At 39.9% G+C, this 21,719-nt stretch overlaps 2 protein-coding genes across 2 annotated transcripts; both read left to right on the forward strand.

The window, feature by feature from the left end:
* Positions 1 to 1,433: 1,433 nt before the first annotated feature.
* LOC138899112 (uncharacterized) lies at positions 1,434 to 7,633 on the forward strand. The gene is made up of 2 exons (XM_070185230.1): positions 1,434 to 1,822; positions 7,630 to 7,633. Exons 1-2 carry the CDS (start codon positions 1,434 to 1,436, stop codon positions 7,631 to 7,633), a joined length of 393 nt encoding a protein of 130 aa, XP_070041331.1.
* Positions 7,634 to 9,018: 1,385 nt separating this feature from the next.
* LOC138899113 (uncharacterized) lies at positions 9,019 to 11,386 on the forward strand. Its single transcript, XM_070185231.1, has 6 exons — positions 9,019 to 9,026; positions 9,272 to 9,464; positions 9,558 to 10,010; positions 10,065 to 10,276; positions 10,490 to 10,847; positions 11,285 to 11,386. Exons 1-6 carry the CDS (start codon positions 9,019 to 9,021, stop codon positions 11,384 to 11,386), a joined length of 1,326 nt encoding a protein of 441 aa, XP_070041332.1.
* Positions 11,387 to 21,719: the final 10,333 nt, after the last annotated feature.

The following is a 21,719-nucleotide window of genomic DNA, read 5'->3' on the forward strand; positions in this document are numbered from 1 at the left end:
GGGCATGTTGTATCATCCGAGGGCACTAAAGTGGATCCTAAGAAGATTGAGGTGGTTCAAAACTAGCCTAGACCTACTTCAGCTACAGAGATTCGTAGTTTCCTGGGTTCGGTAGGTTATTATCGCCAGTTCGTGGAGGGGTTTTCATCCATATCAGCCCCCTTGACTAGATTGACCCAGAAGAGCGCTCCATTCAGGTGGTCCGATGAGTGTGATTGAGCTTTCAGAAGCTCAAGAATGCTTTGACTACGGCACTAGTGTTGGTGTTGCCCACAGGTTCAGGATCCTACACATGCATGATGCTAGGGTGATCGCATACACGTCATGGAAGTTGAAGGTTCATGAGAAGAATTACCTTGTTCATGACCTAGAGTTGGCAGCCATTGTTCATGCACTGAAGATTTGTAGGCATTACCTCTACAGGGTGTCGTGTGAGGTGTTCACGGATCATTGAAGTTTACAGTATTTGTTCAAGAAAAAGGATCTCAACTTGAGGCAGAGAAGGTAGTTGGAGCTGTTGAATGACTATGATATCACCATTTTGTATCATCTGGGGAAGGCCAATATGGTGGCTGATGCCTTGAATAGAAAGGCTGTGAGTATGGGTAGCCTTTCGTATATTCTGGTTGGTGAGAGACCGCTAACATTAGATGTTCTAGCTTTGGCCAATCAGTTTGTGAGGTTAGATATTTCGGAGCCTAGTCGTGTTCTAGCTTGCACGGTCTCTCGGTCTTCTTTGTATGAGCACATCAGAGAGCGTCAGTATGACGAGCCCCATTTGCTTGTTCATAAGGACACGATGCGGCACGGTGGTGCCAAGTAGGTTATTATCGGAGATGATGGGGTGCTGCGGATGCAGGGTCAGATTTGTGTGCCTAATGTGGATGGGCTTCGTGGGTTTATTCTTGAGGAGGCCTAGTTCGTGGTATTCCATTCATCCGGGTTTTGCCAAGATGTATCAGGATTTGAGGTAGTATTATTGGTGGAGGAGAATGAAGAAGGATATAGTAGCATATGTGGCTCGATGTTTGAATTGTCAGAAAGTAAAGCACGAGCATCAGAGGCCTGGCAGTTTGCTTCAGAAGCTTGAGATCCCCGAGTGGAAGTGGGAGCGTATTACCATGGATTTTGTTGTTTTTTTCCCACGGACTTTGAAGAAACTCGACGCAGCATGGGTCATTGTGGACTGGTTGACCAAGCCGACACATTGCATTCCTGTAGGAGTTACCTATTCTTTAGAGCGTTTGGGTGAGATCTATATCCGCAAGATCGTTCATCTTCATGGTGTGCCGGTGTCTATTATTTCTGATCGGGGTACGTAATTCACATCGCACTTCTGGAGGGCCGTACAACATGAGTTAGGCACACATGTTGAGTTAAGTACATCATTTCACCCCTAGATGGATGGTCAGTCCGAGCGCACCATACAAATAATGGAGGATGTGCTTCACGCCTGCATTATGGATTTCGGGGGTTCTTGGGATCAGTTCTTGCTGCTTGCGAAGTTTGCCTACAATAACAGCTACCAAACAAGTATTCAGATGACTCCCTATGAGGAATTATACGGGAGGCGGTGCCGTTTGCCAGTTAGTTGGTTTGAGCCGAGAGAAGATCGATTGTTGGGTACCGATTTTGTTCAGGATGCCTTGGAAAAGGTTAAGATGATTCAGGATCGACTTCACACAGCTCAGTATAGGCAGAAGAGTTATGCCTATCGTAGAGCTCATGATGTTTCAATCATGGTTGGAGAGAGGGTTTTGCTCCAGGTTTCACTCATGAAGGGTGTGATGAGGTTCGAAAAGAAGGGCAAGTTGAGCCCTAGGTATATGTGACCCTTTGAGATTCTTGAGAGGGTTGGTGAGGTGGCCTACGAGCTTGCACTGCCATCTAACTTTTCAGCATTCCACCTGATGTTCCATGTCTCCATGCTCTGGAAGTATCATGGTGATCTGTCCAATGGGTTAGATTGCAGCTCAATTTAATTGGACAAGGATTTGACTTATGAGGAGGAGCCAATGGCCATTCTAGCTCGGCAAGTCCGGAAGTTGAGGTTTAAGAGTTATCCAACAGTTAGAGTACAGTGGAGAGGTTAGCCGATCGAGGCAGCCATGTGGGAGTCTGAGTCCGACATGCGGAGAAGATACACACACCTTTTCAACAGTCCAGGTACCTTTCTATGTCCGTTCGAGGATGAACGTTTGTTTTAGGGGAGGAGAATGTGATACCCCATACGTCATTTTGAGTTTTAGCCTTTATTTCTGTGTTTCGAGACCTTGAATAACTCTGTTTAGTGTTCCTCAATTTGCAGTCCACAGTCGGTGTCCTTTGCGAGAAAGTTTTTATAATTTGAGTTGACTACGATCAACATTTTGTGTAAATGGACCCGGATCAGTGTATTGACTGTCCCGGTGGGTCTTTATCGTGATTTGGGACTTGGGCGTATGCCCGGAATTGAATTCGAAATTCCCTAACTCGATTTAATGTGATTTATTAAAAACTAGTAATTTGAAGGTTTAAAGAATTTCTATGTTTGACTATAGGTTGACTTTGTTTCTATCGGGTTCAGATTTGGTTTCGGAGCTAGGTATAGGTTCATTTCCCTATTTATGACTTGTCTACAAAATTTGGTGCAAAACAGAGTTGATTTGACTTAATTCGAATGCCCGATTGTAAATTTGAAACTTCTTAAGTTTCTTTGAAAATTTCATACATTTTTATGCTTGATTCGTGAGTTTAGGTGTTATTTTGGTGTTTTCATCGCACGAGCTAGTTCGTATGGTGTTGTTACACTTGTGTACATGTTTGGTTTGGAGCCCGAGGGGCTTGGGTGAGTTTCAGACGTGGTTCAGATGAATTCGGTTAAGATTGGAATAGCTAGTGCACTTCTGGTGCTGGCGCTCTGCTGCAGATCTTGCATTTGCAAGATTTGGCTCGCAATTGCAAGCCTCGATTTTGTGAAAAAGTGTTCGCATTTGCGAGCATGGGCTGGATTGGGAGGTTTAGCATTTGCGAGGATTTTGTTCGCATTTGCAAACTGGAAGTGATCACAATTGCGATCTCATAGTCGCATTTGCGACTTAGTAGTCCTTGAGCTTTCTTTCTGTTTGTGAAGAAATGGTTCGCATTTGCGAAGGTTGGGAGTTCGCATTTGCGAACCAAATGTCGCAATTGCAACTACTGTGGCCCTGAGACAGGTTTCATATTTGCGACCTTGTATCACATTTTGTGATGTTCACAATTGTAAACAAGACATCGCAATTGCGACATCCGGAGCTGGGTAAAAGAGGGGAATACGTGACTTAGCTCATTTCTCACAATTTCTCAACCCTTAACGCCCTAGAGGCGATTTTCCAAGAGACTTTTCTTCCCAAATTCATTTGTTTTCAATTACCCAATAAATTTAATGAGATTTCAACATTAAATATAGGATCTCTATGGTAGAAATTAGGGATTTGGATAGAATTGGATATTTTTGTAAAAGTTGAGATTTAATCCTCGAATTGGGGTCGGATTGCGAAACAAATCACATAACCAGGCTTGGGGGTGAATGGATAATTGGGTTTTGGTCAGAATCTGGGGTTTTGACCAAGCGGGTCGGGATTTACTTTTGTTGACTTTTTCCAAAATCATTAAAGATTGAATCTTTTTCACTCGTGGGTAGTCTCTAAAGCTTATTTTGAATTGTTTGAATTATATTTGGTTAGATTTGATTGGTTTGGATGCTAATTCTAGAGGCAAAGCCCCGATTGAGCTTTGATTTGATTGCGAAGTGAGGTAAGTGTCGTGGTTTACCTTGGCTTGAGGGATTAGGACTTGTTATTCTACATGCTACGAGTTTTATTTGTGGGAACAAATTATATGTGAGGTGAAGAGTACTTATACATTGTTATTGGGTTAAAGCATGCGGGTGGAACTTGTTCCTTTGTATTTTATTGCTTCGCTAATTATGATATCCATGCTTAGGTTAGGTTATTGCTTCTTTGATTATTCATTTCGTAATTATTGCTTATTTAATAGTTGTTGAATATTTTTGGAAGTTGAAGTTGGGTATCATGGCACCATATTTGACGTTAAATTTACTCCCCGCATTATTTATTTCTCGAATTCATAATATCATAGTTACATGGTAAGGAAGAGAGTAAAAGGAAGAAGGGTGATGCCGTGCCATTTCATTTACATTTTCATGATTACATGGTGAGGAAGAGAGTAAAAGCACGAAGGGGCTGTCCCATTTCATTCATGTTATTACTACAAGGTGAGGATGAGAGTAAAAGCACGAAGGGTAATGCAGTGTCATTATATTCATATTATTGCATGGTGAGAACGAGAGTAAAATCATAAAGGGTGATGCCGTGCCATTTTCATATCATTGGTTTATCTGATTTCATCGGTTGATGTTTTACTTGACTATTTCGTGATTTCATACTTGTCGCAGCTGTAATATTTGCCCCCTTTTGTGTGTCCCCTCCCAGTTTGTACATCATCGCTATCTGTTATTGTTGTTGCTTTATATACACTTGTACAGATTTATCTATGTAGGTGTCTTGTCATAGTCTCGTCACTACCTCGTTGAGGTTAGGCTCAACACTTACGGAGTACATTGGGTCGGTTGTACGCATACTAAACTTCTACACTTCTTGTGCAGATACTATATTGATCCCTGCGGCCCGTGAGGTGCATCATCTTGGATCTTTGCATATGGAGACTCGAGGTAGATCTGCTGGCGTCCACAGACATTGAAGTCCCCTTCCTTTTTCCACTTTTGCGGTTCATTTCCTTCGAAATAGTTGTATTTATTTCAGACTTTGTTTGTAGACTTCTAGTTGCTCGTGTACTCGTGGCTCCGGATTTCTGGGAGTAGATATTATCACGTGACTTATATTAGTACTGTGTTAGATTGGGTTTGTATGTCTCATTGTGTATCATCATTGTGTTTTTAACTGTTAACAAATTAGCTATTTAATTATCTCACGTCAGCTTGCCTAGCAAGTGGAAGTTAGGTGCCATCACGACCCTGAGGTTGGGATTCCTGGTCGTGATAGCTATTTCGAAAGTTACGGAGGTCAAATTTAGACATCAACTGACATTCATAGAATATCAATGACAACCTCACACACACATTGACACATAACTCACTTAGGATTGGAACTATCCCGACTCTCTAGTCAAAGCAGTTAAGTAAGGCCGAGAGCAAACAAATTAAGGCACCTATACACGAGTCAAGAACTGGGCCTAGGCGTCATAACTAAGGCACTCACCACTCTCAAGGAATATGTAAAGTCAAGAATAGTTATCTCGATTTAACACTATAGCACAAGACTTCTCTATTCCTAACAATAGAAAAACTAACTACACCCGATTCAAGCAAAACACTTGGAAATGAACAGCGACACAAAGAAAACTAATGGGGAATTGTTACAGTACCTAAGAAAAAAAATAAAAGATATGTTTTTTCTTCGACTTTGATCCCTCAAGAAGACAGTCGAGGAAATCCATCATCGGAAAAAGCCAAATATTTTTTTTCTAAAATAATACTAACGAAAACACACACAAAGATAAAAGAAGTAAAAAAAAAAAACAGATATACATATACATATTTATCTCCCTCACTCCACACTTTAAATTATGGCATGTCCCCATGACACACAAATAAAAAGCAAGAGGTAAAGGAAACTCCTCTGAATCATCTAGTCTGGGTCTGAATCGAAGTCGGGATCCACTTTGCACGCCCGACCTAATGCACACATCCATGATGAAAGTTTCTTTTCTATATTCTTTGGGTACACCCAACAGTTGTTATACCTACCCCCTCTAGCTCGCTCTTTTAGGCCCTCTGCCTTGAATTCAGAGTGTGCCGTCGACACATCTCTAGGTGCCCTTATTGCTTTCTTCATATTGAACACGCTCTCCCTTCCCCCACTGTTGGCATGAGCTTCCTTTACTGAATATCCGTAATAGCTCTACTAGTAGCCAAGAAACATCTCCCTAAAATCAGAGGGACCTCCTTATTCGCTTCCATGTTCACCACGATGAAGTCCACAATGAACGCAAATTTGTCTACTCGAACTAGCACGTCCTCCACTATTCTTTCAGGTATTGTTATGGTTTGATCCGCCAGCTGCTAAGACACATGTATCGATCTGATTGCTCCAATTTCTTTCTCAAGTTTCCTAAAAATAGACAAGGGCATAAGATTAATAGAAGTACCCGAATCACACAATGACTTTCAAATTTAGTACTCCCTAGAGAACAAGGTATAGTAAAACTCATCGAATCTCCACACTTTCGTGGGAGCTTATTTTTTTGAATAGGACTACAATACTCTGTGAGCCTAACTACCGATGTCTCTTCCACTTTTCACTTGTTGCACAATATCTCCTTCAAGAACTTGGCATATGTCGGCATCTGTGAAAGTACCTCTGTGAAAGGCAGATTAACATGCACCTTCTTGAGTAATTCTACAAAAGCTCCCAAATTGTTTCTCCAGCTTCTCTCTTCTTTGCTTCTGGGGGAAAGGTAAAGCAGGCATATATCTACTTTTCTCAGTCTCCTCATTCATTGAATTCTCATCCTTCTTCTTTTTAAAGCTCTAGTCCCCCCTTGTTCTTGAGACCATCAATTGGATCTACCCTCACTTCACCTTCTTGATTGTCATTAGTTTTTTTCTCCTCTAAAATCTCCACTCATATTTCAATCAACTCACCCTTTTTATTTTGCGATGGGATCTTTTAGTACTTGGCCACTTCTCAAAGACACCACATTTATTGTTTCTTTTGGGTTCCTTTCGGTATTAGCAGGGAGAGTTCTTGGAGCCCTCTTAGATAATAGATTAGCAAGTTTTCCCATCTATCTTTCCAAGTTCTGGATGGATGTGCCCTGTTCCCGAATAGATGTGCAATGAGTTTCAAGTGTCTCACCTGTCTTAATTATAAAGGCTATATTAGATCTTTCATGCTAGATGATTGGTCTATTAAGGGTGGTACTGCTGCATCTGCCGATTCATAAAATCTGGAGCTCCTTGTCCTTGTTTGGGATTATTCGGTTGCCATACATTCAGACTACCACCGGGTGAACTCCACAAAAATCTTGGGTGCTTATGACCCATAGAGTTTAAATTATTACTACTCTGGTAGTTGCCTCTGTCAAAGCTTCCCACAACACTTACCACTTCATCTGTAGCTGAGGCCCGACACTCATGTGTTGGATGATCCATTCCACAGAAGTCACAAACTGATGATGGCTGGCTCTAGGCCCTTGCTAAGGTTAACTTTCTTATTTCTATTGCCATGAAGTCTAGCTGAGCTTGCACTGATGTGTTAGAGTCCACCTCGTAAACCCCATATGATTTTCTTCTTTCATTACTCTCAAAGGGCCATTGGTTAGCATCATCAGACCATTCATCAAGGATATAGACAATCTCCTCTGAGATTTTCTTCATTAATGGACCTCCAACTGCATTACTCAGAGTGTTAGTCCATTCCAAAAGTCTTGGAGTTGCATCAACAATTCGATTCCATTATGATGACACATTCTCATTATCTCTTAAATCTTTCCAAAGCTTCGAAGACCGTTTCAGTGTCCTTATGGCAGAAGTTGTGGATTTCTGTTCTAATTTCAATGTTTTTGCAGATGAGAAGTACTTATCAAGAAATATTTTCATCATATCTTCCCATGTCCCGATCGACCCAGTTAGTTAGCATCGAAGCCAGTGCTTCGCATCATCCTTCATTGAAAAGGCAAATGCCCTTAAGCAGACTGCATCTTTTGATACTCCATTGTACTTGAAGGTGTTCATAATTTCCTCAAAGTCCATCAAGTGAGTGTTAGGATCTTCATTCACCTTCCCTCTAAAGACACAGTTGTTCTGGATGGTTTGAAGCAAGCCTTGCTTCAACTCAAAATTATTTGCTGCTATGGGTGGAGGTCTGACACTTAACAGTCTCTGATTGTAAACTGGTTAGGCATAGTCACCCAATGATCTGCCTGCTTTGGGACCCACATTTTTGTATGCATCTTCAACCACGGTTAGATTTTGATTAAATCTTCGACCCCCATCCCCATCCACAGTCTCATCAGTAGCTCTAAGGGCTGCTTCAGCCGCTATCCGTGCAACTTGCTCTCTATGTTGTGTTGCCTCCTTTGCAGCTAAGTCTACCCCCATCATCTTCGATGTTTGCTATTTTATGTTGAGTCAAATTCTGACCCAAGAAGGATCCACTTGATTCTTTCTCCTTTCTCAACTATCGCAGGTGCTTGTCTAACTCTGGGTTGTATGACACTAATTCCTTGGAAGAGGATCGTGTCATACATCACCTAACTTAACATGTTGCCTGCACAGAGATGATAGAACGAATATTAAAAAAATAAATTCTTGATCTAGCATCAAAAACTATTTTGAACACTATTGATTGCCAATCCCCGACAACAACACCAAAATTTGACGAGCGCAAAACACAACATGAAATTGATGCTCGCTAGCCAAAGATAGTAGAGTTTAATTGTCGACTCCACAAAGATTGGATTTAACTAATATTCAAGTAATTTCTGACTGAAATGCTATTCAGGATGATTAACACTTTGGTTGGGATGATTATGAACTAAAGCTAACTATTAAATCTAAGCAATTAACAATTGATCACAGAAAGATAAAAGTTAAGCAATTAACAATTGCTCCAGTTCATCGCAATCCATCACAGCCAGATTTTTGTTAACTTCAAGGGCTACAATCTAGGTTCTATTGTTCCTCTCTTGTCTTGATATTTTAATAGTTTGATATTTTAGTATAATTGTTTCTCCTTGCCTGCTTATTTTGTTCTTGAATCATTAGTTAGTATTTTCCCTAGCATTGTCAAATTAATTGCATTAGTGATAGCTTTGCCTACTTGTTTATATTGTTATCTATCTGTTTACATCTTTATTTTGAATCTTTATTTAAAATATCCCCTAGTAGCTCTGTTCTAGTTTTGCACGTTTTCTTTGTGATCTTTAGACGCTAGATTATAGTGGATTTGGTGAACGATGGCAGGGTAAGGTCTTGTCCTCGGGGGTGTCAGTGCGGGGGGTAAGGGCGGTAATAGGGCTAAGGGTGCTACTAGGCTGAGAGTGGGGTCTTGGAACATAGGAACTTTGACTGAAAAATCTGTAGAGTTAGCAAAGATTCTCGAGAAAAGGAAGATTAATATAGCTTGTGTACAAGAGACTAGGTGGGTAGGAGATAAGGCGCGGGATGTGGGCAGTTTCAAACTTTGGTATTCTGGGTGGGTGGGGGCAGGAACGGGGTAGGTATCTTGGTTGATAAGGACCTCCGTGAACTAGTTGTGGAGGTTAGGAGGGTGAATGACAGGCTGATGACTATTAAGCTAGTTATTGGAGGTTTAACTTTGAACATAATCAGTGCGTACGCACCCCAAGCAAGCTTGGATGAGGAAGTCAAGAGGCGATTCTGGGAGGATTTGAATGAGATGGTGCGTGGTATCCCACATACCGAGAAGCTTTTCATATGAGGAGATTCCAACGGCCACATTGGAGTGACGTCTGGGGGGTATGATTATGTTCAGGGTGGCTTTGGTTTTGGAGATAGAATTGGAGGAGGAACATCTCTGTTGGACTTTGCTAGAGCATTTGATTTGGTGATAGCAAACTCGAGTTTCCCAAAGAAGAGGGAGCACTTGGTCACTTTCTGGAGTTCGGTGGCCGAGACCCAGATTGATTATTTACTCTGTAGGAAGTCCGATAGAGGTCTTTGCACAGATTGCAAGGTCATTCTGAGTGAGAACCTCTCGACCCTTCATAGGCTCCGGGTCATGGACCTTGAGATCATGAGGAAAAAGAGGAAGAGGAGGAAGAAGGCGACGTATAGACAATATAGGATAAAGTGGGGAGCCTTGACGGAAGCTAAAGCGCAGGAGTTGGGGGTCAAGCTGGTGACTATGGGGGCTTGGAGTAGTAGTGGGGATGCAAGCGCTATGTTGACCACGACTATACAGTGTATTAGGGAAGCCACGAGAGAGGTATTAAGGGTCTCAAAGGGTTACTCTGGTGGTCACAAGGGAGACTGGTGGTAGAATGGAGAGGTACAAGGAAAAGTGGAAACCAAGAAAGCAGTGTATCTGAAGCTAGTGGAAAGTGTAGACGAGGAGGAGAAGAGGGCGAATATGGAGCATTATAAGTTGGCTAAGAAAGAGGCAAACCTAGCAGTTATGGCGGCCAAGACTGCAACTTTTAGTCATTTGTATGAGGAACTCGAGGGCCGAGGTAGGGATAAGAGGTTGTTCAGGTTAGCCAAGGCACGAGAAAGGAAGGCGCGTGACTTGAACCAAGTAAAGTGCATCAAGGACGAATAAGGTAGAGTTTTGTTGGATGAGGGGCTTATCCGTCAGAAATGGCAGACCTACTTCCATAGTATCTTGAACGAGGAGGGTACCATGAGCATTGTACTGGTTATTTGGAACTCTCCTGGAGTCATTGTGACTTTGGGTATTGTATGCAGATTAGAGTTGATGAAGTTGAGGGGGCTATTAGATCGCTCATGTCCAGAAGATGAAGGTAGCATAGATGAGGATGTTCACATAGTATGCGAGCACACCAGGTTAGATATGATTAGAAATGAGGTTATTCGCGACAAGGTGGGTGTGGACCCTATTGAGGACAAGATGCGGGAAGCGCGGCTTAGGTGGTTTGGTTATGTGAGAAGGAGGAGCACAGACGCCCCGGTGAGGAGGTGTGATAGGTTGACATTAGAGGGCCTACGAAGAGGTAGAGTTAGGCCAAAGAAGAGGTGGAGAGAGGTGATTAGGCAAGACATGGCACAGCTTCAGCTGAACGAGGACATGACCCTTGATAGGAAGGTATGAAAGTCGAGGATTAGGGTAGTAGAGTAGGTAGTCTAGAGTGTTCATAACAGTAGTATTGGCATGCAGTCTCGCTTTCTGTTGGTAGTAGATTTTTATGACTAACCATTGTTTTCTTTCATTAGTGATCACCTTACTGTTTTGTTATTTTTATTCTGCTTTTATATGGCTTTTTGGCACTGTCCCTTCTTGTCTATATTTTCATTAATGTGGTGCTTATGTTTTTCTGAGCCGAGGGTCTATTGGAAATAACCTCTCTATCCTCACAAGGTAGGGGTAAGGTCTGTGTACATATTACCCTCCCTAGAACCTACCATGTGGGATAATACTGGGTATGTTATTTTTGTTGTTGCCTTGTTAGTCATCCTACATCCAGGAACTCGGTCCTTCTTTTGTTGCTTTCCTTTATCAGAATTGTTCCTTTTCTACTCTAGTTCCCACAGGGGACAATATTTGATGAAGTGGTCTTTCTTTCAACACTTGTAGCAACCATCAACGTTGTTATTATTGGTCTTCTCCATAGTCTTGGATTTTGATGAGCTACCCTTCTTCAAGTTATATTAAAACGTCGAGTCAGCAATGCCATATCATCTTCTTCAGCATCGTTTTTGTGGGTTGTCTTAAGCACCGGGTTCTTTATCTCGCGAGGTTTAGCAGCTTGTCGATCTGTGATCCTGATTGAGCTTCAACTCATAGGTTTCCAGATTTCCAATAAGATTATCAAGAATCATTGTATTTACATTCCTTGCTTTAATAATTGCATTTACTTTGTTGTCCCATGCAGAAGGCAGTATGCTCAGAATTTTACTCACAATTATATTGCGGAAAATAATTTCTCCAATAGATATTAGTTCATTGATAATTGAAGTGAGCCAGGTATGCATCTCCAGGATAGTTTCCCTCTCTTTCATCTTGAATAGTTAACATTGCCTAGTTAGCATGTCAATCTTTGACTGCTTCACTTGAGAGGTACCTTCATGAGCACACTGCAGGGCATCCCATATAGCTTTTGCATCTCTGTAGGCAGATATTTTGTTTTATTCATCAGGGTCAATTCCACAAATTAGAATCTTCTTAGTTTTTGCATTCTTTTGAACTCCGTTGACATCTTCCTCGGAGTATTTTTCTATTGGCTTTGGTCTAGTAGGGTCACCCTTGTCATCAAACATCATTGAGATTTTTTGTCCCTTTTCAACAATGTCCCAGAGTTTTAGTTCTTCTCCTTTCGGGAAATCACGCATTTGTTTCTTCCACCATCCATAGTATTTTTCATTTAACAGTGGTGGCCTAACAGCTGATTATACTTCTTGAGTATATTGTGGTACAACTATTGTAGATCCTTTCAAGGTGTTAGCCTATTATAAAAGAACATGCTCTTATACTAATTGTTAATTTAGACTATACTTAGAAATAAGAAGAGGGGTTGAATTGTGTCTTGCCTGATTTTCATGTTTTCAAAGAACCTGATTCTTTGAACTAGTTCAACACATTCAAAAAAGAATATTTGTGGAAAAGTAATTAACACATAGATTTTTACGTAAAAAACCTCCTTGCTCAAGGGAGTAAAAACCATGACCTACCTAGTAGGATTTTTCTCAAATCTCTACTAACTTCAAACAACAATTTTTAAGTTGCAACTCAATAACCAAGTGAACTAACTCTAGTACCCTAACCCCTATAATCAACTCAATTAACCCTACCATAGAAAGAAATGCTATGTCTCAATAATAACCTATTACAAAACTACTATGAAATCAGAGAGGTTACAAATCAGAACAAAATGACTCAACCTAACAACTAAAGAACTCGAGTAGCTTCATCTTCAAGAACATGTTCTGCAGTTGATTTAGTTGGATCTTCGAAAGTACCTTACTGCTTCTCTAGCTATTGTTAGAATTATTCTCACAATTTCTCTCAATAGTCATAGTCTTGAATTGTGGCAAAAAGTCTTCTTTTATAGGTGCACGGTTGGCCGAAATTCTTCTTCAATCAATGCTTCAAAACCTAAAATATTTTGGTTAAGGAAATCCTTTCCTGTTGAGGCTAGGTTTCCCTATTTAATTCCAACTTGGATCCTTCTTGCTTCCAACGAGTATTTTCCATATATACATACTCCTTTTATTACAAGAAGTCCTCCAAACGTGTATTCCTTTTTGGACATGGACAGGATCTTCTAGGAATCCCTACTCGCACGGGACTGCTGGTCTTCCACATCTGACTTGGTGACTTTAGCTAGCCTGATTTAAACCTATCTCTTTTGACGTTCAACACACTCACTCTGTCACATCTTCACAGCAGTCTTGCAACATGCTAGACCAGACTTTGAAACCTGGTTCTTATCACAGTTTGTTATTCATCAAAACATAATTTCATACTCGGCTTAACAATTCATATATCAGAATATGAAAGGCTTAACTTTAATAGCGAATACTTTTTCACCAGATCCATAAAGCAAAAGAAAAGGATGGCTAGAGAGGAATATTTGTTTGGTCTAAATGATGCAACCTGTGTGTCGTATACATCAAAGCCAGATCCAAGATTTATATTATGTGGGCTAAATCTTTAAGGTTCTTATCATTGAACTCATTATACTTTTAAAGTTATTGTCACGACCCAAAATCCCTCTGCATGAGTCATGATGGCGCCTAGTCCCTAGGACTAGGTAAGCCTAACACATAGAGAGTTATTAATAGATTAAACGAATCAACCATTTAACATGGACCAGTAATTGCTATACAAATCCAACAATCATCAATAGATGTACAATATCCCAAAACCGGTAGTACATGTAATAAAGCTTTTCTAAGAATAACTAAGAATATCAAATACATCACTGTTTGGAATAGAAGTAAACAGTAATAATGTAAAACTCCAGAAGGTGACTCCGAGGCCTACAAATGCAATGGCGGGTATACCTTGAAGTCTTCACCGCAACTCACAATCAGCTAACTAATGATCAGCGCGCTCCGAGGTACCTGGATATGTACAAAAATGTGCAGCAAGCGTAGCATGTTTACACCACAGCAGTACCTAGTAAGTATCAAGACTAACCTCGGTAAAGTAGTGACGAGGTATAACCAAGACACCTACTAAACATAATAACCTATACAAGTATTGATATAAAACTAACAGAGGAATGAATATCAATATAAAGCTAAACATGGAAATAATTAATGATATAACACTAGCAGATGGAAAGTAGAAGCAACAAATAGAATCAAGGAGTAAACAGGTACTAACGCCGTAAAGTAATCAGAACACAGTTAGAGTCCCAGTGAAACCAAGTCTGAAAAAATAAGTAACAACCAAATAATCAATTGTTCTTACACCAAGTTTACGCAAGAATCACCCCGAGGTACCACACCTCATAATCACAATAACGGATCCGGAATCACGAATCATAATCACTTGGCATCTCATGCCCGCATTACCATCACAACCACATGGACAGCTCACATGCTGCACGAACAACTCATGTGTTGCACGGACAACTCACGTGCTGCACGAACAACTCACGTGCCAATACCACTGGTACCAAGATCTACACGGACAACTCACGTACCAATAGTAATAATACCTCATATCCGCACGGACAACTCACGTGCTAATAGTCCAAACCATGCACAGAAGGTAGGTATACAAGAATACATGTACATGATCAATAAACATCAACATTCATACTCCTGAACTGATATAGGTGACATGCTACAGTGTATGCTTGTGCAAGTCTACTATCACAGCTCAAGTCAATAGGTAAAATCAGAGACACCGTGTAGCACATTGTAAACAACACAACAAAAATATGTAATAGGCATGACTCACACAAGATAGTCGCACCACCACACAAATATAATAACTGGCAATGCCCCCAGGCCATCACAAAGCATCCCCGACATAGCCCCCTTGTGTTGCCGCATGCGCAACAATAAAGTAGATGCCCGCCTTGTCTCGCCAAATGCGCATAATAATTATCCTACCCTGTTTCGCCATTTGCGCAAACGCAACAAATATAGCCTGCCTTGTCACGCCGCATGTGCAAATATCAATAATAATAATAGCACGGATAACTCACTTACAAACAACCCGACAATCCTCTCAATAATACTTTATATGCCAAATACATAACAACACAATGTAACAACTCGTACCACATGTACTCATATACGACAACGTTCTATAACAACAAATTCAATTACCACAACCACACGTAACCTACGGCTCAACAACACCAAGTAAAAAAAGAACAACAATAACACGATGGTACGACATGTAAATCAACATAAAAATTACAACAATACGAGGAAATGGAAGAATGAGCTCAACAATGAAAGACATAACAAGTAATAATGACTTCAAGTAAGAGTAGTTTAACAATAAGAGAGACAGCATGTAACATTGACTTTAAATACGAATAATCAACTATGAAAGAGATAACATGTAACAACTAACTTCAAACAAGAATAAATCAACTATCAAAGAGATAACATGACAATAAAGAGGCAACAGTTACATTTAAAGCATGCATGAGTATATTTGGCAATAAAAGATAGAACATGAACCAACAACTTCAAACAAGGCATATAAGAGTGAATGTAACAATGGAGGACATAACATGATAGAGCAATTTCAATTCAGTGTGTGTCGGAAACCTAAAAGTCTAAACCGATCAAATTTTCACATATAAGGCTGTGTACACTCTCGTCACCTCGAGTACACGTCTTTCACGCCAAATAGTGCAAACAAACCAATTCCTACGGGCTAGTTCCCAACACAAGGTTAGGCAAGATACTTACCTCAAAAGCCCTTACTCAATACTCAAAAATAACTTTTCCTTTACAATTCACCTCCGCTCGGCACAAATCTAACCAAAATCGGCTTAATAATATTATATAATGCAAGAGAAATCAATTCCAATAAATAAAGCTATGATCTTTGCACAATTCCTCAAAAGTCAACAACGGGCCCACCCTGTCAAAACCCGGGTCCAAGGGTAGATTCCGACTACCCATAACCTCACGAGTCTATATATGAATTTTGTTTCAAAATTCGAGTCCAATTCGACTCTCAAATCCCAAATTTTCATTTTTCAAAATATAGACTAAGTTTCTCAAAATTCCCATTTGATTCTCAAAATTTTGATGTTAAATCTCATATATAATCATGTAAAATACTTGCAAAATGAACAAAATTACCCAATGATTGTAGATGAAAATCCCTCTCTAAATCGCCTCCTACCGAGTATAGGGTTCAAAATATGAAAGAATGAGCTAAAATCCCAAAATTCCAACTCTTAACTCAAATGCAGATGTTGCACTTGCGACCAAAAGTTCGCAATTGCAACCATATGTTCGCAATTGCGACCAGAAGTTCGCAAATGCGGTAGTTTGCAATTGCAACAAAAAGGTCGCAATTGCGAAGTACCAGTACCAGCAATCCCAAACTTCACCGAAATGATCTGAAACCACCTTGAAACTCATCCGTAACCTCCCGGACACAAACCATATATGCATTTCAATCATAAAACACTCTACGGACCTACTCGCGTACTCAAAACATTGAAAAGAGATCGTCCTAACCTGATATTGACCATGGTCAAACTCTAAATTTCTTAACTTAACTAGTCTCTCAACCAATGATCTAAAACACACCCAAGCCCCTCGGGACCCCGTCAAATCATACCAAAAAGTCCCACAACATAACACGGTGCTATTTGAGGCCTCAAATCCCGCAGCATAAGATCAAAACCACGAAATGCGCCTCAATTCAATCTTAATGAGCTATTTTCAAATTCCAAACTTACGCCGAATACCTCTAAACAACGCAGAATCACCTCAATTTTGCACACAAGTTTCAAATGACACAACAAACATATTCCAACTTTCGGAATAATAATCCGAGATTGATAACTCCGAAGTCAACTCCCGGTCAAACCTATATACTTTTCAAACCTTCAAATTGCCAACTTTCGCCAAATAGTGCCAAAACCTTCTAGAAACATCTAAATGCAAATCCGAGCATATGTCCAAGTCCAAAATCATCATCCAATCCTAACAGAACCATAAAAACTTCGATCCGAGGTCAAATTCACAGAAGTCAAACTTCGGTTAACATTTTTAACTTAAGCATTTAAAATGAGGATCACTCATCCAAATTAATCCTAAAACATCCGAAAATCGAATTCGGCCATAGACCCAAGTCATGACACATAATATGAAGCCACCCAAGACCTCGAACCACTGAACGGATGGCTAAAGCCCGAAACTACCGGTCGGGTCGTTACTTTCTCCCCCTCTTAAACAAACGTTTGTCCTCGAACATGCCAAGAGTCTTTCCCAAGCCATCAAACCACAGTATAAACTCACCATACACATGCCCACATGTAATCCTACGTCACCCAATCCACATAAGCTCGACAACATCATCACAACCGAAGATTATTTCTTCCACTCATGCCGATAATCCTTAGAACCTAATCTCAACACCTATCAAGGATCCTATTCTCACATAAACACATTGTATAATCCTCAAATAGATGTAACAGCTCATGCATACATCCACAAGAGACAACCACATGACATAAGACACCGTCCATATGCCTATAGCAACAACTCTGACCACAATAGGTGCCCATTACCAAACCCGATACCTATCGACTAGAACCTTGTTCCAAACCTTTACAACACTGACAATGATGCAAGAAACATGCAAAAATCATAACTACTCACTCGAACAACAAGCCACATTGAATGCCACTTGGGCACATTACAATCCAAACCCAACAAGCATAACTCGAATACCACTGAATATGAAAAGAGAAACATATGAGAGGACTATCAAACAAGCCAAACAGGCACATCTCCCCACTGATACCATACTGCGAATCCAATCCATTGGGAAGAAGCAAGACGCATGCAACAACCACAACAAATCTTACCTTGATATGACCTCACCGCGACACATAGCCCGGTATAAACACACATATCCACCAAGAACACCAGGTCCCCATCCTTCACTCAGAATCACAAGTAAGATAAACATCTCAACAACTATAAAACTCTACTAACTCAATCCCGTAGAACCGAAATCACAATGTGTAACAGACTTCCCACACCTGTAGAGCACCCAAACCTCAAATCATACCAAACTATCCTGAAATCACATCAAAACCTACCGTATTTAACTAACAGAAAGTCTACCCAAGCCTCATGACCCACAATAGCGACCAAATCAGAATGATAGACACGGGTTATCAGAATAGAATCCCCCAACTGGCGTGAACACATGAACAGAGTACAAGAATCACAACATATCTGAAGTAAGGTAGGATGAATCTTACCGATAAATGAAACCAAATCGAAATAATACTAATGCATCTCAATAACCAACCGAAACCATACCTGTAATGACATCATCTGGTGCATCAGCCTCAGTCCAACCAGAAAAAGCATAACAATGGACCTGGCCTCCCCCTTTAGGATGACCTCTTCCCGCCTGACTTGTACCCCTAGCTAGCGGTGCAGGCATAGCAGCAACTGGAGCGGAACTCATAGCCTGAATACCCTGATGTGACACATAAGTCCGGAGTCTAGGACAATCTCTCACCATGTGGCTAGTATCCCCACACTGAAAGTAGCCTCTCCGCTGGCGTGGCTGTGGAAGTTGTCTGGTACTGGTACTCTAGCACCCATGGATATCTGAAATACCACGTGAAGCCTAACATTAAAATTGAACTTGCTGACCTAAAAAGCTTCAACCATGATGCACCCTGCCTCCAAAATAGGGATCAATAGATCCCCCTGGTCCATGAGGACTCTTAGCCCGCCCGGTCAAAACCCGGGTCAAAGTGTAGATTCTGGCTATCCATAACCCCATGAGTCTATATATGTATTTTGTTTCAAAATTCGAGTCCAATTCGACTCTCAAATCCCAAATTTTTATTTTTCAAAACATAAACAAAGTTTTCCAAAATTCCCATTTGATTGTCAAAATTTTGATGTTAAATCTTATATATAATTATGTAAAATAGTTGGAAAGTGATCAAAATCACTTACCCGATAATTGTATATGAAAATCCCCTCTCCAAATTTTCTCCTACCGAGTCTAGGGTTCAAATATGAAAGAATGAGCTAATATCCCGAAATTCCAACTCTTAACCCAGCTGCAGATGTCACATTTGCGACCAAAAGTTTACAATTGCGATCACGTTATTGCGACCATGGTTCGCAATTGCGACCAGAAGTTCACAAATGTAGTTGTTCGCAATTGCAACAAAAAGTTCACAATTGCAAAGTACCAGCACCAACAATCCCAAACCATACCGAAATGATCTGAAACCACCCCGAAACTCATCTGGAACCTCCCAGATACAAACCATCTATGCATTTCAATCATAAAATATGCTACGCATCTTCTATTTTACTCAAAACATTAACAAGAGATTGTCTTGACCTGATATTGACCATGGTCAAACTCCAAATTTTTTAACTTAACTAGTCTCTCAACCAATAATCTAAAATACACTCAAGCCCCTTAGGACCCTGTCAAATCATACCAACAAGTCCCAAAACATAACACGGACCTTCTCGAGGCCTCAAATCCCATAACATAGCATCAAAACCACGAATCGTACCTCAATTCAATCTTAATGAACTATTTCAAATTTCCAGATTTCAAACTTACGCCGAACAACTCGGAATCACCTCAAATTTTGCACACAAGTTTCAAATGGCACAACGAATATATTCTAACTTTCGGAATAATAATCCGAGCATGATAACCGCGAAGCTAACTCCCGGTCAAACCTATGACTTTCCAAACCTTCAAATTGCCAACTTTCGCCAAATAGTGCCAAAACCTTCTAGAAATATCTAAATGCAAATCTGGCATACGTCCTAGTCCAAAATCATCATTCGGACCTAACGGAACCATAAAAATTCCGATCTGAGGTAAAATTTTACAAAATTCAAATTTCGGTCAATATTTTCAACTTATACTTCTAAAATGAGGATCATTCATCCAAATAAATCCCGAAACATTCGAAAATCGAATCCGGCTATGCACGCAAGTCATGACACACAATATGAAGCAAACCTTTTACTATGTTTCATCATGTGGGAGTTAGAATTAATTCCTTTTTATCTATTTCTATGCATGTGGGGAGGAAAGAAACGTTTGTACTCAGCTACAAAATTTATTTTGTCACCCAAGACCTCGATTCACTGAACGGAATGCTAAAGTCCAAAACGACCGATCGGGTCGTTATAGTTATAGGTTTATGCCTACTATTTGCTACAATTTTAGTAGATTTTTATATATAAATCTATGCTCCGTATTAAAAGTACTGAGTTCAGATGAATCGGATATCGTTAATGTGCATCCGCCCCTGGTATGCATTGTAATTACATAGTGATTACTAGCTATTGAGGTTGATATATATAGTTTTGCATGTGATAGCCGGTTTTTAATCAATTTGTACCTTATTATCATAGTATTTATCCCAAATAGAGCACTTATGATATTGATTAATATTGATATAACTGACTCCAACTAACTTTACACAGTAATGGCATCTCCACTTCTGCTTTCTTCAATCTGTACGCATGGTGAATAACTCGGACCCGAGTATCTAACACTGATTAATTCATTTCGAAACGGCAAAGAAAAATAAAGAATAAATAGAAAAAGATTCGGACTTGTGGTAATATAGTTGGCGTAAGTAGCTGAAGTGTTTGTATTTCTCCTTTTGTTAGTTGGGTATCGCAGGTAGCACTAAAATGGGTGATGCAGTAAACGATCATTTTGTTTAGAGAGCTATTAGTAATTCAAAGATTAAAATAAGAATTAGTAATGCATAAATAATTGTATAATGCAATGATTATTTCTTGTTGAATATTTTCTTTGATGTAATGCATTTTAATTTATAATGTAATATAAACTAAACCAAACAATCCCTAACTTTAACGCGCACAAACGCAAATTAAAAAGAAGATTATATATAATTAGAAGAGTGTAACTTTTAGATCCCAATTAATAGTGTAACTATTGGACGTGGGAACAAAGTCCCATATTGGCACTGAATAGATTGGAGCCGGCTTAACCCAAAACAGATAATATCACACCATATTAAGAATATATACGGGCTGGTTGAGCCCAACAACTTATTAGAGCCAGGTTCGACAGGACAAGTATGACAATGGCAGAGTGATGGTGCAGGGCTCGTTTTGCTTACCCATACAAGCTTAGAGATGCGCACATAAGAAGAAATTAATTGCGGATTTCAGTTGCCATAAATACTCTGATGATGTGAGTGGCACACAGTAAATCTCAAAAATTAATTGTGGATCGTGGTAATAGGCCCGTGGAACCTGGTTCGAGAGGGAGACCCGTGAATCGTGATAATGGGCCACGTGAAAATTAGTTCGAGGTAGAGATTGTTGGGTGTAAGAACAAAGTCTCACGTTAGTAGCTGAAAAAGATTAAGAGCATGCATATAAGATGTGGGGATCTCTTAATGGTGTGAGTCCTTTTGAGAAAAATCGTGCATGCTTGATTCAAATCGGATAATATTACACCATATTAGAGCCCTATAGTAACAAATAATTTTAAACAAATAATTTTAAACAAATTAGATCATGTTAAAGATAATTATAAGTAACTAAATATATAATTATTGAAAATTGAAGCGAAAAATAATTACTAAGTTTATTGAAACATAAAGCGGATAAATAGGTATAAAGTTAAAACTATAAATTAAATCCTACTACTAATATATGTTGATTTTTCTTTCTTGCGCTAACTCTCAACGCATGTCGAATGAAATTGCTAAAACAGATAGAGCAGACAGAGGGTGAAAAGGGGGCCTTAAATTAG

This window comes from Nicotiana tomentosiformis, chromosome 9 (genome assembly GCF_000390325.3).
Source record: "Nicotiana tomentosiformis chromosome 9, ASM39032v3, whole genome shotgun sequence".
In the NCBI taxonomy this organism is placed as follows: Eukaryota; Viridiplantae; Streptophyta; class Magnoliopsida; order Solanales; family Solanaceae; genus Nicotiana; species Nicotiana tomentosiformis.